General features: G+C 50.1%; 2 protein-coding genes across 3 annotated transcripts in view; both read left to right on the top strand.

Annotated features, from left to right (window-relative positions):
- The window catches only part of SYT17 (synaptotagmin 17), a 30,743-nt gene extending 28,823 nt beyond the window's left edge, over nucleotides 1–1,920 (top strand). For both annotated transcript variants that reach the window (XM_085237339.1, XM_085237340.1), the window contains one exon: nucleotides 358–1,920. In XM_085237339.1, the coding sequence (XP_085093465.1) occupies nucleotides 358–554 (197 nt within the window). In that variant the 3' untranslated portion in view covers nucleotides 555–1,920. The remainder of the gene's footprint in view (nucleotides 1–357) is intronic.
- Nucleotides 1,921–2,429: 509 nt separating this feature from the next.
- On the top strand, nucleotides 2,430–8,470 carry CLEC19A (C-type lectin domain containing 19A). The gene is made up of 5 exons (XM_010719782.3): nucleotides 2,430–2,658; nucleotides 5,904–6,069; nucleotides 6,466–6,559; nucleotides 7,644–7,776; nucleotides 8,216–8,470. The coding sequence occupies exons 1-5, from the start codon at nucleotides 2,568–2,570 to the stop codon at nucleotides 8,293–8,295; spliced, it is 564 nt and encodes a 187-aa protein (XP_010718084.2). The 5' UTR covers nucleotides 2,430–2,567; the 3' UTR covers nucleotides 8,296–8,470.
- The last annotated feature ends 7,436 nt before the right edge of the window (nucleotides 8,471–15,906 follow it).

Genomic DNA, 15,906 nt, shown 5'->3' with positions numbered 1-15,906 from the left:
TTTGGCCTTTCTTTAGATGGTATAATTGTTTATCATATTCTTGCTAAATAGCAATGTGGATTTGTGTGTCCTCTTTATTTCAGTTATATTTAAATCTGAGTACAACTTCTCTTTTTCTTTCCAAGCTGCTCAGCCTGTCTTTTGGGTTGATGAGCTACACACTAAAAATTCCAGTGTCCTGGCTAAACCTTTTACAAAAGCTCTTCAAAAAACATCCTCAAAATGTCACTGACATCCCAGTTGCTGGCGTGGCACAGCCACAGGACACGGCTGTCCCCTGGGGCTCATGTTTGGCGGTGCCCGGGGTGGCTGAGCGGTATGCTTTCCTTGATCTGTCCCCGTTTCTGCTTCCCACAGTGTATGGGCACAACGTGAAGAGCAGCAACGACTTCATCGGGCGGATCGTCATCGGTCAGTACTCCACAGGTGCTCCCGAGTCCAACCACTGGCGCCGGATGCTCAATGCACACCGGACGGCTGTGGAGCAGTGGCACAGCCTGCGCTCACGGGAGGAGTGCGACCGCGTCTCCCCGGCATCCCTGGAGGTGACATGAGGTGTGGCACCTGTGGTGGCCAAACCAAACAGGCGGGCAAGGCAGGGAAAAAACTCCAACCTCCAAATCACCCAACCTCACTCCCACCCCACAGCAGCTGCATTGGACCGAAGCAGCTGCTGGCACCCACCTGGCTGCGTTGGCCTTTGTGCAAACCTCCGCAGCGCCAACCATGTCCTGCCGCGTCCTGTGCCAGCAGCTCCTCGGTGGCACTGGCCGCCTGACTGGCCGGACCCATTGCTCCCTGCGCCCGGCACCGCTCTGCTGTTTCAGTGACAGAGCAGCAGGTGGCAGGTGGAGGTGCCACAGGACATGCCAAGATGGGGAAGAGTTCTGAGTCGCGTCCACTCTCTTTACAATCCAAATCCATGACTTGTCCTCTCGGAGATATGCGTACCTGTGTGCTCTCGTTGGTGAACATCATAATTAGGATAGGATGTTTTTTTAAATGGTAGAAGCTGTGGTGAAGTCGATTCTGGCTCCAGTTTTGTCCTTGTATTTGTTTCAACAGAATTAAGCTCCTGTTAATACGTGGCCGGCACACACAGTCCTTGCTGTGCGGGGCCGACGTGCTGCCAGCAGTGGGGCCTGCCACTCTCATAGCAGTCTGTGTGCGTCCAATAGATACTGTGATGATATAGCAAGTAAATGTCTCCAGTAGCATTTATATTTCTCAATCCTTCCTGATGTTGAGTAAAAGAAACCTGCTGTGGGTACTTCTGCAGTTAAGAATGCCCCCAATGCACAATTTTACTTCCCTGATAGACTGCAGTGACTCCTTCTGTGTTGTGTGTGTTTACCAAGGTAGTTTTCCAGGTCAGCACATGAATGTAGGTGTGGTCAAGCTGTCCTGTTGGTTGCTTCTGTACATTATTTTTTTTTCTTCCACGGCATATTGTCTGGTATAATGCAGATTGTATATTTATTGAAAATAAAAATCTATTTAATTGTGCCACACACCCTGAGGTGGTAACTGTTAGCAGAATTCGTTCTTGCGTTAAGCTCAGTTATGTTTGTGGTGCTAGTAAAGACAAGAAGGTTGGAGCAGGCCCTTTCTTACTGTGGGTGAACCCAGAGTTATTTTGGGGGAGCAGACCTGGAGCTGGCACAGCCCTGCCTGCCTAGTGGCCAAGAGTCCCGTTCCTGCTGGGTGCGTTCCCAGCCAGAGCATCCTGGAGAGGCAGAATATGATGTGTGTGCCTGCAGGGGACTGCAGGTCGCTGTGCTCTGCAGGAGCTGCCCCCAGATTATTATATATTGTAAAAGTTGTTTTTTTGTTTTGTTTTGTTTTTTTCTAACCAGCATTGTGACTGTAGGAAAATCTGTATCTTGCTTTCAGCCCATTCACAACTCATACTAGAGGGATAGCATCCACAAGAGAGCAGGGTTTGGTGCACTCCCAGAAAAAGCTGTAAATTTAGTCTGGTTGCTAAGAATTAGAAGGGAACAGCACTGACTGTGTTCCCAAGAAGTGTGCCCAGTGCTGGCTGGAGGCATAAATGGAAAATGGAGTAGGGCCACAGAGTTTTATAGCACGTGTGTATGTTCTGTTTCCCTTACCCGTATGCTGATGCTAGAAAATGACTTAATACAATGTTGTTATTCTTTTTTAAATCTGAAGTTTATTTCCAAACACAGTTCTGACCACAGAAAGGAGACATTCCGGAGCATCCATCGCATCTCTGCTCGATGCTGGAGGTTTCCTCGTGCTTGCAGGCACGAGCACGGCGCGGAGCTGGCAGGTGGGCGGCAGAGTGAGCGAAGCAGCCTTGCTCTGGGCAGCACAGCCAGTGCCTTCCTCTTTGAGCTCCCGGCGCTGATAACAGCCAACCCACAGCGCACCGCGGAGCAGTACGGGAGCACAGCCCCGCCGGGAGCCGCATCCCCGCCCGGCTCGGGGAGGAGGGCAGCAGCGGGGAGGTGCGGGGCCGCCTCCTGCCGCGGGTGGGGCCGGAGCTGCCCCCAGTGCCGCCGCCCGCCCTGGCCGGAGCCGAGGACCGCGGAGCTGCGGCGATGGGCTGCGGCCGTGCTGTGTGCGTGTTGCTGGCTGCCGCGCTTCTGCCTGCCCGCGCCTTCCCCCAGACCAACATCAAGATCAGCCAAGGTGAGTGAGAACGCGGTTACCCCGTTTTGGGCAGCAAGGTCGGGCCCTCTCGGAGGGGCAGCAGCGGACTTGTCAGTTTCTTCTGCTCCAGAATTCTCAAACTTGCCAACTTCTTTTGGGAGGATAAGTCCAGAGCAACCTGAAAAATAACATAAATACGTGCTTCCTCCCATTCCTCTGCTTTTTTTTCTGTATGTAAGTCTGAAGCATGGGTTGACAGCAGCTGCTCTGTGCCACTTACATGTGTTGCAAACTTGTTAACGGGGCTGCATGGAGGTGTGCCTGTGCTCAGTGCAGCACACTGCTTGTCTGTAGGGCTCTGAGCAGAGAGGGACCTGCTGAGTGCTACTCTTGAGGAAAGGGATCAATACTTGGCTGTTTTTCCTGCCAGATGCCTTATCAATGGCAGCTTTCCCTCCACTAATTAAGAAGTACAAAAATGCAAGATAACTGCTATCTGTTACCTCTGGCTGTAGCAGAGCCGCAGGGGGCTGTTGCTGTTGGCTGCGGCAGCCTTACATCTCTGAGCCTGTGTGACATGAGATTCCAATCTGGAAGGACAGCTTGGTTTTATTATAGGGTCTTAAAAAGCAGAGCTCTCTGTCTGAGAGGATGTTGCTTTTCTGATGCTCTTCAACTGCTCTTTAAAGTTTTACTTGGAAATCTGTGTCTGGTACCTAAAACAAAACAAAACAAAAAAAAAACAGCGACACAAAAACAAATGACTCCAGGGTGTGCAAAACATTGCCCAGTTACTGACTGATCTCCATGTCCATCAGTGGCTGCCAACCCTCAGACACAAGGGAACTTCCACCCTGCTGAGGCAGAGACTCATGCAGTCAGTGTTGTGTCTTCTTCAGTAGCATCCTGATTAAAAAAAAAAAAAAAAAAAAAAAAGCCTCAGGAAACTGCCTGGGGATTTCTCAGTTTGTCGTTGGGAAGTGAAGCTTTTTGCCAGAGCTGTGCCAGCTTCTGCATGGCTGTGACACAGGGTTTGTCCCATTATGGGGATCCTGATGGCTCTGAGCTGGGTCTCAGCAATAAGTAAATAGAACTCTAAACAAATGTATGGAGCGCAAAGCTCTCTTTCTGACCCTAAATTTTTGCTTTCCAGCTTTTCTGGATGTTACCTACCTGGTGTGGATCTTACCTTCAGCCAAGTTTAGGCCAGAAATTTGGGGACAAAGGCCTGATGTGCCACGGGGCTGGCAGGAAGCTGGTGTTGCAGGTGGTAGCTTTGCTTCAGGTGCTGCTCTGGCCCCCAGGAGCTGATGCTACTTAGGAAGATGTTTTTCTGGGGGTTTTATATCTGAGGACCTGGTAAGAATATGCCCCACTCCTGTTTACATTAAGTATCGTTTTCAGCTGCTAGCTTAGGTTATGAGGTTTTCCTATAGAGCTGTGAGTGTGCTTATATACTCACGCATGAAATTTCTTATGGCTTTTCTGCTAAAAATAGCTCCTGAAGTTCCCAGACCATGGCAGGACCCCCAGTTGTCGCTGCCTGTAAACGTAAGAGCAGAAATCCTCCTCCAAAGAGAGCGCTAGAGCCTCTGATCCTGACCCAAGAGAGAGGATGCTAATTAAATGTTGACCTCCCTTCTTTTCCTTTTTGGTATATTTAACCTTAAATTCCTTCTGGCACCTCTGGTTCGCTGAAGCTCATCAAATTAATGCTACCTAATGGGAAGCAGCGCAGAATAACAAAGGAGGGCTGTCTGCATCTCCACTCAGTTTTGGCTGCTTTGGACAAGAGGGGGGCAGTGATCCTCCGGGGCAGGGAGTGCTGAGGGCCCCAGTGTGATCCGGGAAGGGAGGGAGTTGCTGGTCTCTGCCCTGTGAATTTTGCCACCATGCTGCTGGAGGTGAAGAGTTTGCCAGGGCTTTTTGCACCTCTGTAAAACAGCTGGGGGCTGCAGCCTTTTCCCCTGGATCCAGTCCTTTGCCCTCACTGTGTGTGACGCCGCAGGAAATCACATCAGCTTGTGGCATTCCTGGTCCTTCTGCTCTACGGCTGCAACAACAATGGCTCACTTTTCTTAGGGCTGTGCTTTTCCCATTGCAAGACAAGCTGGATGCCATCCTGAGCCACACATCACCGCTGAGCTGCCTGGGTCTTGGCTGCACTGCTCTGAAGCTGCTCCTCGTCTTTTTTTGCCGTACCAACATTGCCTTCACTGCCCTCTCATCACATGTGGCTGTTGGTGGAGATCTGCTCTGCTCACCACTGACTGACCCATGGTGACAGTCAGTTCCCTCCAGGCTCTTCAACACCGGAGGCCCTTCAGCAGTGCCTTGACCTCTCCGGCCTTGAGCCTGTTACCTGCTTGGGTAGCTCAGTGGCATCTGCCTCTCCCAGGGCCGGGCTGTGCCCTAAGCCCTGCTTCTGACCCCTCAATCATTCCAACAGGGCCCTGGGGGGAGCTGATGCTGAGGGAGCTGGGGCACATCAAGGCTCAAAACCCAAGGCCTATGGGGGTTCAGCCTGTTTGCTGTGTGATTTTGGGATGTGCACATGTATTAGTGTTTGTGGTGTGTGCTCTTTCTCCTTTGTTCCACATAAAGGAGGCTGCAGAGGGATGCGTTCATGTGTTGCAAATTTTATATTATATAAGGGCTCCAAAAATGCCTCTTGTGCCCCCACAGTAGCCTCACTTGAGGAAGTTGTCTTGGCCTGCTGAAGAGCTCTGCAGGGCCCCTCTTATCTCCCAGGGAGGCAGATAGAGCAGCACTGCTCCCCTTGGCCTCCCCAGGGCTATTTCTGGCCCACAACACAGGGCGTGCTGGTGTGCATGGCTGCCACTGGGCTAGGACAGGAGGTGTGCTGAGAGGGAGTTGTGGCCTTCCAGGAGGTATAAGCAAGAGAGCAGTGCATGGCCACAGCCCTGCAGCTGTGGTGTCAGCCCCATCCCAGCACAGCGGCCCTACTGGTGTCTGATGGAGCCGAGAGGAGCCCTTATCTCATTGTCTTCAGTAGCACCAGTGAGTGTTTTCATTTGGAGCACCCCATGCATGATACTACGTCAAACAGTCTTGCAGTGCAAGTCTCAATATTCTTGTAGGTGGCCACTAAAATAGGGAAACTCATGGCTTTTTGCAAAATTTGTTTGGGCTTGTGCAAAATTTTGAATCGCTTCAGCCAAATCTGCTTTTTTTCCACATGTATGGCTTTGGTTTGCTGTCAAGGAGCAGGGGTGGAGGTTGCTTCTCCCACATTTCCTGTGTGTCCTCTGCTCTGCCCCCAGCCCTGCCGGAGCCTGTGCATGCCTACTCCTGCCCTCTTTTCTGGACGGAGTATGAAGGGCACTGCTACCGCTACTTCCCCATCAACAAAACCTGGGCCGAGGCCGACCTCTACTGTGCGGAGTTCTCCATTGGCATCAGGTCAGCAAAGCTGGCCTCCATTCACAGGTGAGAGCCCGACTGTCCTGTTCCTTCTGGGAAAGCGGGGACATGGGGACTGCATCCAATTCCATGCAGAAACCAAGGCCAGCCTGCTGTCTTGAGCATGCAAAGCTGGGGAAGAAAATGGTTTTTGCTTTGCTGGCAGAAATAATGCTGTAGTGCTCCCTGAATCTCCCGCAGGGTGTGTTTCTTGTACCTGAACTGGGGTAGAAATCTGATGTGATTACACGGGCTCTGCTCCTCCTTGTCCTCTACACTACACACCTTTTGCAAAGGCCTGGCACCTGATCACCACAATTAATAGACAAGGAGCCATTTGTCCAGCTTTGGGAAGGATGGTGATGGCATGTTCCTGACCCTTGCCAGTGATAACCTCTCACTGCTGCACTGCTCTTTTGCCAGCTGGGAAGAGAATGTCTTCGTGTATGACCTGGTGAACAGCCGCGTGCCCGGCATCCCCACTGACATCTGGACGGGGCTCAATGACCTGCGGCAGGTGAGCAGCCCTGGCTTCTGCTTCTTTTCCTGTTTTCCTGGTTGTTGCAGTAAGTAGGTGTGTTTGCAGCCTCCTTCCTTCTTTCCTTGGAAACTGGAGAATTATTCTGTGGTTTAGAGAATAGCCATGTCTATTGCTGTCCTTTTTGTAGATTGAAAATTTCTCCAATGTCAAAAATCACCAAGTTTCAATACTTTCTTATGATGCTCTGTAGCTTTTAAAAAACTGGCCTGTTGGAGTTATTTCTTCACCATATTACTAGATGATATAAAAATTGAGATAATCAGAACAGTCACACATCAGCAATTCCTCAAAAAGAAGAAAAGGAGGAGAGGGAACACAGAATTTTGCACTCTTCAGTTGCAAGATTGATTTCAAGAGAACCCCTGTGCAGTGCTGCAGCCCTGTGGAGCTGCCTTTCATTGATGTTTTATGGGCACTTATGAAATGCAAAATAAGCCTTATTATTTATTACTGTAGCTTGAATTGCAGTATGGAGGGATGTTAAACCAAGGTACAACAAGAGGGATATTGAATTGCTTGAGCATGAGCAGAGAAGACAATGAAACTCAGGGAGGACAAGAAAACAAGTTATGAGGAGTTGCTGAGGGAGTGGGGGCTGCTCAGTCTGTGGTCTTAGGTTGTGCCAGGAGAGATTTAGATTGCCAATCAGGAATAATTTTGTCGTGGAGAGGGTGGTGAAGCATTGGAATGGGGTGTCCAGAGTGGTGGTGGAGTCCCTGAAGGTATTTAAGAGTGGAGTGGATGTGGCACTGAGGAGCATGGATTAGCGATAGGACATGGTAAGTCAAGCTGATGGTTGGACTTGGTGATGTTGAAGACTTTTCCAACATCAGTGCCTGTGTGGTTCTATGCTATAAGTTTGTGGTGCAGATTGCTAGATCTCCCTGGGGTAGGTTTTCAGCTATAAAACCTCAGTGAGTTGCTTGCTCAGTTCTCAATGTGTCCCTGTAGTGTCTTGCATCCATCCCCATTTGGGTATATGGCAATGGGTTGCCTTGGGACAGGGTCTGAGGGGCAGTGCTCCGCAGTGGCTGCACCTCTGCCTGCCTGTGCCCCACAGGAGGGTCACTTCGAGTGGACAGACGGCACCTCCTATGACTACAACTACTGGGATGGCAGCCAGCCCGATGACGGCATCCACTCCATCCCAGAGGAGGAGGACTGTGTACAGATCTGGTACCGGGCCAGCAGCGGTAAGCACCGCGGTTCAAGGGCACACTGAGTCCTATTTGCATGCAAATAAATTCTGTCCGCTGCTGCTCGTGCTTTTCTGAAGTGGCTGCTTGGCAGGGTGACGATTTGCATTTTAAATCTTTATTTTCTGCTTTTCTTCACAGAGCAGGGGTGTTTTCTCTATAACCACACTCACACACATGCTTTTCCTCTGCTTACATCCATCCTCAGCAGCTAGGGGGGGGAGCATCACTGGAGAATCACTAAATTTAGTCAAAGTTAAGGTGTTGTGATCTCCCTTTGCATGCACAGCTTGCCGCTAAGCACATCCCTCAGCCAGCTTTCGCTTCCATTGCCACCATGGGCTCTCACTAAAGCACGGCAAGATCCTGCTTATGTGAGAAGCCCAAAGGCATCCATGGGCTGGGTGCTTTGCCTCACGCCTTGTTTTTGGGGCAGCGCTGCGCTCCTGGAACGACAACGCCTGCGGCCGGACCTTCCCCTTTGTCTGCAAAATCCCCTCGCTGGCCCTGGACTGAGCCTGACTGTGTGCCCAACTTCGTGCTGCCTCAGCGGGGCAGTGCGGGACGGAGCAGGCCTCATGCTCTTCACCTCGGCCTTGGAGCTCTGCCCGCTGACAAGCGAGTTGCAAAGCAATGGAGACCACCCAGATTTAAGCCTGGGGTCGGGTTTAAAATAAACTCTCACAGGAAATCTGTAGGAAATCTGTTATTTTATCAATGCAGAAGTTGTGGCTGCAGGTGGAGAATTGGGAGAAAGGGAATGGGCTGTTGCTGGGCACTGTGGGGTCATGATGATGGCTTGGGGTAAGGGGGGAAGAGCTCGGAGCAGCTGTGCTGTGCTGTAAGGGGATAGCCAGTGTGAGTTACACATATAGCGTGCACACATGTGCCAAACGCTGTGGCTGTGCCATCAGCTGCAGGCGGATTGGTCTTCCTGACTTTAAAGAGCAAATGCAATATTAATTCTTCCTAATTGCTTCCTATAAGCTTGTCAGTAATATGTAAAACATAATTATCATCACAGGCCCCTTGGATAGGTTTTAGATAGGATCAATTATCCCTGAAGAAACAGCTTTAAGACACAGGGCCTTCTTTGCAGGCTGTTCCAGGCAGGATGGGGTTCTTTTCCTCCTCTTGACACAAAACCAAGACAAATCCTTTGCAAAGATGAGTAAAAACTCCCACATAAAATTGCTTTGTTGCCCCTGATGTCACCAGCTGAGACACATGTCAAAGCTCATACTTTCCGGAGTGATTGCATTGGGTGCAATGAGGTCAGCAGGGCTGAGACAGCTTTACCCCTAACAGCTACCTCTGCTTTTGGCTAAAATGCATTTTCTCTCTTGGAATGGAGCTGCAAAACTTGGTGGGGGTACAACTGTAGTTGTAAGTGGGGCTCTCTGTTGAAGCCAGTCTTTAAATGAGGAAATACTGTCACCCCAGGTACACATTTAAAATATATTTAATTATATATGTATACATTTCACTAGTTTTCTGCCGAAATGCTGTGTGGTAGAGGATGTTCACCCCATTCATTTTGTTATGGAGGTGAATGCCCAGGGTTCTTCAGCACAGCCAGGCTGCAGGACCCAAAGAGCAGATCCACCTCCAGAGTACCTGGGCTCTGCTGCTGGTTTGGCTGTCTCAATGGCACAGGGATGCTGAGCATCCTAGCAGTCTTCCTGGGAGATGCTCTCCTCTCCATCCCCATTGCCCAGCTCCTGGAAGGGTGAGTCCATGCTGCTGATGCCTTCATTTCTTTGGTTGTGGGTGCGTGCGGAACCTCACACCCAGCAGAAGCCCCTGGTCAAGACATGAAGCAGATGGATGGGCAGCCTGCAAGATTCAAGAAGACGAAACCCATTTATTTTGTTCAAGAACTACAAACCTTTTCTATTGCGTGGTGATCTGCTTATTGCTGCTGTGACTCACCCATGGGCACCTGTGGTTTGGTTGTTTTTTGGGGGGGGATTATTGTGTTTTTGTTGTTGTTATTTGTTCTGTTTGTTTGTTTTTCTTTTAGTGGATATTCCTGACCCATGGAATTGATGGTTTTGGAACAAATGGTGCTGCTGGGAAGCCAAGTGGCTGCAGTGAGGTGGCAGCCCTCACACTGTCCTGTGAGGGGTACTTGCATCCTTTGGATGCTGGGGGCACTTGCAGTGAAAGAGCAGTGGTCACTGATGCTCTGAGTTGCAGCAATGAAATAAGACCAGTTTCTGTGCACAGCATGCATGCATTACCTTCTCTCCTCACTTTCCTTTCTGAGAGTCTTCCTTTTATGCATGAAAATAATTATTTTAGGATAGTTTTTGCATGTTGGACAGGAGGTAATGAATGTGTTTTTTCCAGGCTTATGCCTGCCGTCATAAAACAGTGCATTGCATACAGATAGCAATGGTACATAAAGAAACCAGCTATAAAAGCAAGATGTTCCTGGTCCCAGTGAGTTCAGCAAATGCTGAACTGAAGCAGCACCTGGTGCTGGGGCTGCCTCCCGTCCCTGCTTCTTCCTGCTCATTCTGTTTGCAGGAGCTGGGAGCTCAGCACCATGGGACCTGGCACGCCTCGAGCCAATGCACCCACCTTTCCCCGCAAGTGGCTTGAGACATTTCCAAAAAAAGGTTTGAAAAGTTCCCTTGGGAAAGCATTTGAAGAGTTGGGCCCTACCACGGCTAAAAATACTGCTAATGGGGTGAGCCTGTGGAAGCTGTCGGCTCCAATTAACGTCTTCATTTCCAGGTAAAGAGAAGTGAACTTGCATGACCAGAAAGTCAAACTGAAGTTAATAGGGGTGATGTTTTGCAAACCTCTGCTGCTTTCACGTCAGGCTCCAGGATACTTACTTTCAAAAACAAACAAACAAAAAAAACAAAAACAAACACCCAGTGCTTCTTCCTTTGCTGCTGCCTTCTGTGTCACAGCAATCACACAGGGCTCATGGGACAAAAAGAGTGTTCTGCTCCTGAATGAACTCTTGGATCATCAGGGTTGATGCTTGTCACATGATGAGATGTGCCTATGCCCTTGGTGTTTGCCCAGCTTGAAGGAGCAGCAGCTCTTCATGTTGAACATTATTTTAGTTTTCCTGTGCCCTTGTCCATGCCCCCAGTTCCTCACCTCAGCTGTCGCTGTGTGATGAGGCCAGCAGCGTGGGAACCCCCAGAGCAACAGATGCAGGAGAGTCCTCTTACCTCTCCAAGTGTTTCAGGAGCTCAGTATCTTCCTTTGCAATGTGTGAACTCAGTGTAAGTTTATGACATAATCTGGGAGTGAACAAAAATGATCATCTATTGGTGACAAATGCCTTTACCCTCCTGTGCCCCATTTCTTGGTCTGTATAGGTGCTATTGTCCCCACTCAGTCCCAGCAGACAGGAGACATGGGACCACCTTCAATCTTTGTCGTTTAATTCTGGTTTTATTTTATTTTATTTTTATTTCCTGAGATTCTCTGTTGTGTGTGGGAGGAAGCTTCCTGGGCAATCTGCAATCTCTGGGCCACCAAAACACTTCTGTGCTGTGCCATGGGGAGGGCAGTGGGAACCAAGGGGCTGGCTCAGTGTGTTTGGTTCATGCTGCCCACATCACTCACTGCCACTGCCATCACATTCTGACTCCTTGAGATTGTGGAAGACACCTGCCCAGAGTCAGCTCTGTATTTGGTCCAGACATTGCATGAGCATTCAGTGCTTCATGATGGAGAGTCTGTGGGTTTGCAGCTCTTCTGGTGCAGCACAACTATGTGAGAAAGGTGATTGGGTCTTTTATTAAATGCTTTTGCACGGCAGGGGCTTGTCAGCTTGGCTTGAAACTTCCCTCTCTGGTTGCAAGTCATCAGAAGTGCAGATCTAATGAGAAAGTAATGAGTTCCTGCTGGTAAACCTGGTCAGCCTTGGAGGTCACTGTGTCAGCATGCAGGTGATGTGGTGGAGAAAGGGATCTCAGCTTGGCAAGGCTACTGCCACCTGTTTGTCTCCCAACCTGGGGAAGGCTGTGCTGGGCAGGGTGCAGGAATAAGGCTGCTGCTCAGCAGTGTCTGAGTGGTGCCTTCCAACACGGTCATACTGCAGTGCTCCTGCTGCTTCAGCTCAACGGAGCTGTGCTTTGTCATCTGTTAACAGACAGCCCGGCTCTTGGGTTACCACGGCAACTGGATATTTGCTCATTTGTATTTCTTGAAAATTATTTCTTCTTGTTGATTGCAGTGTTTGTGGAGCTGCTTGTCAGGGTGCTGAGGTACCAACACCTGTCAGCACTGTGTGCAAGTGGAACAGTGCTGCTTCAGAGCGGGCAGAAACTCTGCTGGCTGTGATGTGCTGTAACTGCATCCCTCCTGTGCAGATGGGTACCACAGCCCATGGGCAGGGTGTTTGCTCTGCTCATCCCACCTGACCTCTGCTTGTTGTATTGTACAGCCAGCTGGGTAATGTACAACACAAGTTGCTGGAGACCTTCCTAAGGAGGGGAAGGGGAAGCATTTGCAGGATGAGGGTTTTTCATGCATGGAAAGGACTGCAATAAAACACCCCCCCTTTGGGTACTCTCAGGCTGAGGGATGACTGTCCCTTGTATGATGGAGAGAGGAGGTGGGGGCTGGAGAGGCTCCAGGGAAACAACCACTGCTTCCATCCATCTGAGCAGAGGGTGGTCAGCATCATCCCCTCCATCCCCTCCCTCTGACTACACCCATCACACACTGAAGGGGAAGGCACCAGTAGAAGTGAGGGGTGAAACACTGAAATGTGGGTTCATTCATCAGGGTGAGGGCAAATACCCTCAGAAAAGGGTCGTGGTCTGCATTAATCTCCCAGGCGCCGTAGACAGGCACAGGCCCAAGTAAATGCTGAATGGGAATGATGAAGGTGTTCATCTAATATGGAAAATTGCCCTGGATTTGTCGGGATTGTGAAAGCGGTTACAATTTCTAGTAGCAGTAAGATTAATGGTTATGATGAAATCTTAAACACCAGCTTTGTACTCTGCCCTTTCAATACCCATTAACTCCTTACAAAGGCTCTGCTGTAGCTATCTGAGGGAGCTGGCTGTCCTTATGCATGTAACCCACCCAACCCTCGTATTTACCTTTGCTGATAGGGATTGCTATGTTACTTTTTGCTCTGGGCCTTAGATGTGCACTCTAGAGCTGCTTTTAGCTGTTTTTAGCATCCAGCCATGCAGGGCACCAAATGTCTCTTAGAGCAAGGTTTTTAACTCTAAAATGCCAGCACAGCCTCCTATCATCTGCAGAGCCAGCTGCCCATCCTCTCCTGCATCTCCTTCTCCATTTTCTGGTTGGAACTGAATGACCCCTCCACCCCCCACCCCCCAAAAAGCTGCGGTGTTGTTCAGATGGCTCAGTGCAGTGAATGACCCTTTTTTTTCTTCTCCAATGAGTCATGGATCCTCCTATGAAAGATCTCATTATTAATACGCCATTTGGGGAATATGTCTGATTTTTCCGGCAGCAGCCGTGTCTCTGCTCTGTAAGGAAACCTACACAATTAATGGCTATGTCAGACGGCTGTGCCCCAGAACAACTAATTTGATATCTGTGTTTGCTTGTTTTTGAAGGATAAATTGCTTGTGTGTGATGCAACCTGCTTACCACTTGCTCCTTATTAGTAATTTGTTGGAATTCTCACAAGCAGGGCATGGGGATTCCTCCCCAGGCAGTCTGTCTTGCAAAAGGGAAGCGGAAGAGGACAGGGAATTTTGGGGTGTGAAGGATGCTCAGGGAAAACCTTTACTGTCATCCTGCATCTGGGAGGACCCCAGATATTTGATCTCTGGCAAACCTGGTGAAGCACATAACCGAATGAGTGTGTCTCTCTGTATATATTTGTATTCATTATCTCTAAGGCATCTTTAAAGGACATTTCTCCTATCAGGAGTCCAATTACATCATTTTGAAGTTCAAGGGACCTGTTTTCTAAGATTTACAAAAAACCTAATTGCAGGCTGCTTATGTATCATGCTGTCACGTCACCTCGTTAGCCTGATGAGCTGGCTGAATTGAAGGACAATTGCTTTGTGTTCTGCCAAGTATGCCTTCTAGAAAACAGGTGCAGTACTCAGTACAATGTAAGAGCACCGAGCAGACTGGCTGGGTTGGGGTAATTCTGTGTGTGTGTATCTCTGGGTGAGGCGGAAGGTTGGAGTATGGGATGGAGGGCAGCGGCAGGGCTCTGGTGAGTCTGTGTTCCTCTGGGCAGGAATCTGGCTGCAGCCATGGATGTTGCTGTGCCCCTCGCTGGGCACACACTGCCTCTTCTCATCTCCATCCTATGGATGCTATTAAGCCTCAGCTGCTGCTGGCCCCTGCTTGTTATCGAAGGCTGTAAATTGCCACAGTGGATAGCACTTCATCCTGCAGGGCTCTTTGCCTCCCTGGGAGGCCAGGTCCTGGGAAAGCCGTGTTTATCCCGGAGATCCACCTTGGTCTTTTTGGGACCTTTCTTTCTATTATGCTCATTTTGAGCACATAATTTCAAACCCACTCTGTTTGCTTTCTTTGTAACACAGACAAGGCATCCTCGACACCACCAGGAGCAATATGAAGCGCCTGCCAGCACAAGCAGGGCTGTGAGACAGCGTGGTTGCCTTTTGAAAGAGACACGTTGCAGATCGTGTTTCCCATGCAGGTTGCTGTAATGTTTGTTGCTGCTCGTCCCCTAGCAATGCTACTGAGCTCACGCCGGGGCCAGCAGCCAGCTCTGGGCTGCACCGCTGCTCTGTGGGCAGACAGCAACTCCTGTGTGCATTGGAGCAGGTGGTGCCAGCAACAGGAGCTGCTTGGGCAGCATGCACAGTAATGCTGTCACAGCGTGATTTGTCCCTGGTGCTTCTCCACCCAGATTCCTCAGTGGTGGCAGTGCAGTGTCTGCTGAGGAGACCTGAACTGCAGGTTTTCCTAAAGCCTATCTGTCAGCAGGCATGGCTCTTTTCAGAGGTTCTTTGTAAAAATTTGTCATCATCAGAATTTGTTTTCCGCTAAGTGAAAATCTGAGTGATGTTCTCACCCGACCCCTGTGAGCTGGAGTGGTGCTGTGGGTGGGAGTGGGGTTTGGGGCTGGGAGGAAACACTATTAATGTTTAGTGTTTTTCTTTTCATTAAAAAAAAAAAAAAAAAGGATAACCAGGTAACACTCAGAAGCCCACAGGCGAGCCCTTTCCCGCAGTGGGGTTGGCCTGAGCTGCACGTGTGCGTGGTTTTGAGGCGGAGGGAATGTTTGCAGCCGTGCAGTCAGAGTCATAGAAGCACATCCATGAGAGCATGCTGCCATCTCTTGGCTATGCAAATTGGAGGGCAGCGGAGGAGCACAACAGGCTTCAGTTCTTTACAGAGAGAGTGGTGAGGTGCTGGAACAGGCTGCCCGGAGAGGTTGTGGATAGGTTGTGGATACCCCGTCCCTGGAGGTGCTCAAGGCCAGGTTGGATGGGGCCCTGGGCAGCCTGGTCTAGCATTAAATGGAGAGGCTGGTGGCCCTGCATGTAGCAGAGGGGTTGGAGATTCATGATCCTTGGGGTCTCTTCAAACCCTGGACATTCTGTGATTCAGAAACAAATTTTAGAAACTAGAATATAGAATCACAGAATAGCTTGGGCTGGAAGGGACCTCACAGACCGTTGAGTTCCAACCTGTGCTGTGGGCAGGGCTGCCAGCCATATCTGTGTCTTCACTGGTGATCACCGCACCCACTGGCTTCACTTCTCTCCAAGGCTCCAGTATTGCAGCTCCCCACTGCTGCTGCCAGAGCCTCGCAGGGGCACAGCCAGCACTCCCCAGGCACTGCTGTGACCATTGTCCTCTGGTCAAAGTCCTATTCCCATTGATTTTTATTTTTTTTTTCTTAGACTTGGGTGGTTGGTCTGAGCCCTGAGCACTTAATGCTGGCAGACTTGCATGGATCCCTTCCCATGAGGGAACTGCTTGAACGCTGAGGCTGAGTGCTGTAAATATGACCTGACTGCTGGGGATGAGCTGCCACCTGCACTGCAGTGCGTGGTTGTGTCTGAGGTTGCTCTGTGCTGTCTGACCCCGTTGCTGGATGCTGGTGCTTGGTCACCTCTGCAGCTGCCAGGAGCCGGGCCCTGCCCTGCTGCCTGGGGACACCAGCCCTAAGAA

The sequence above is a fragment of the Meleagris gallopavo genome, chromosome 16, assembly GCF_905368555.1.
Source record: "Meleagris gallopavo chromosome 16, MGAL_WU_HG_1.1, whole genome shotgun sequence".
NCBI lineage: Eukaryota > Metazoa > Chordata > Aves > Galliformes > Phasianidae > Meleagris > Meleagris gallopavo.
The sequence above is the reverse complement of the archived record's forward strand: the minus strand, read 5'-3'. Positions and strand labels throughout refer to the sequence as shown.

Bases quoted from the DNA above. Each gene is read 5' to 3' on its own strand.
- CLEC19A (XM_010719782.3), top strand. From the start codon at position 2,568: ATGGGCTGCGGCCGTGCTGTGTGCGTGTTGCTGGCTGCCGCGCTTCTG. The intron at 6,560-7,643 runs GTGAGCAGCCCT...TGTGCCCCACAG, and splicing joins GGCTCAATGACCTGCGGCAG to GAGGGTCACTTCGAGTGGAC. The intron at 7,777-8,215 runs GTAAGCACCGCG...TTTTTGGGGCAG, and splicing joins CTGGTACCGGGCCAGCAGCG to CGCTGCGCTCCTGGAACGAC.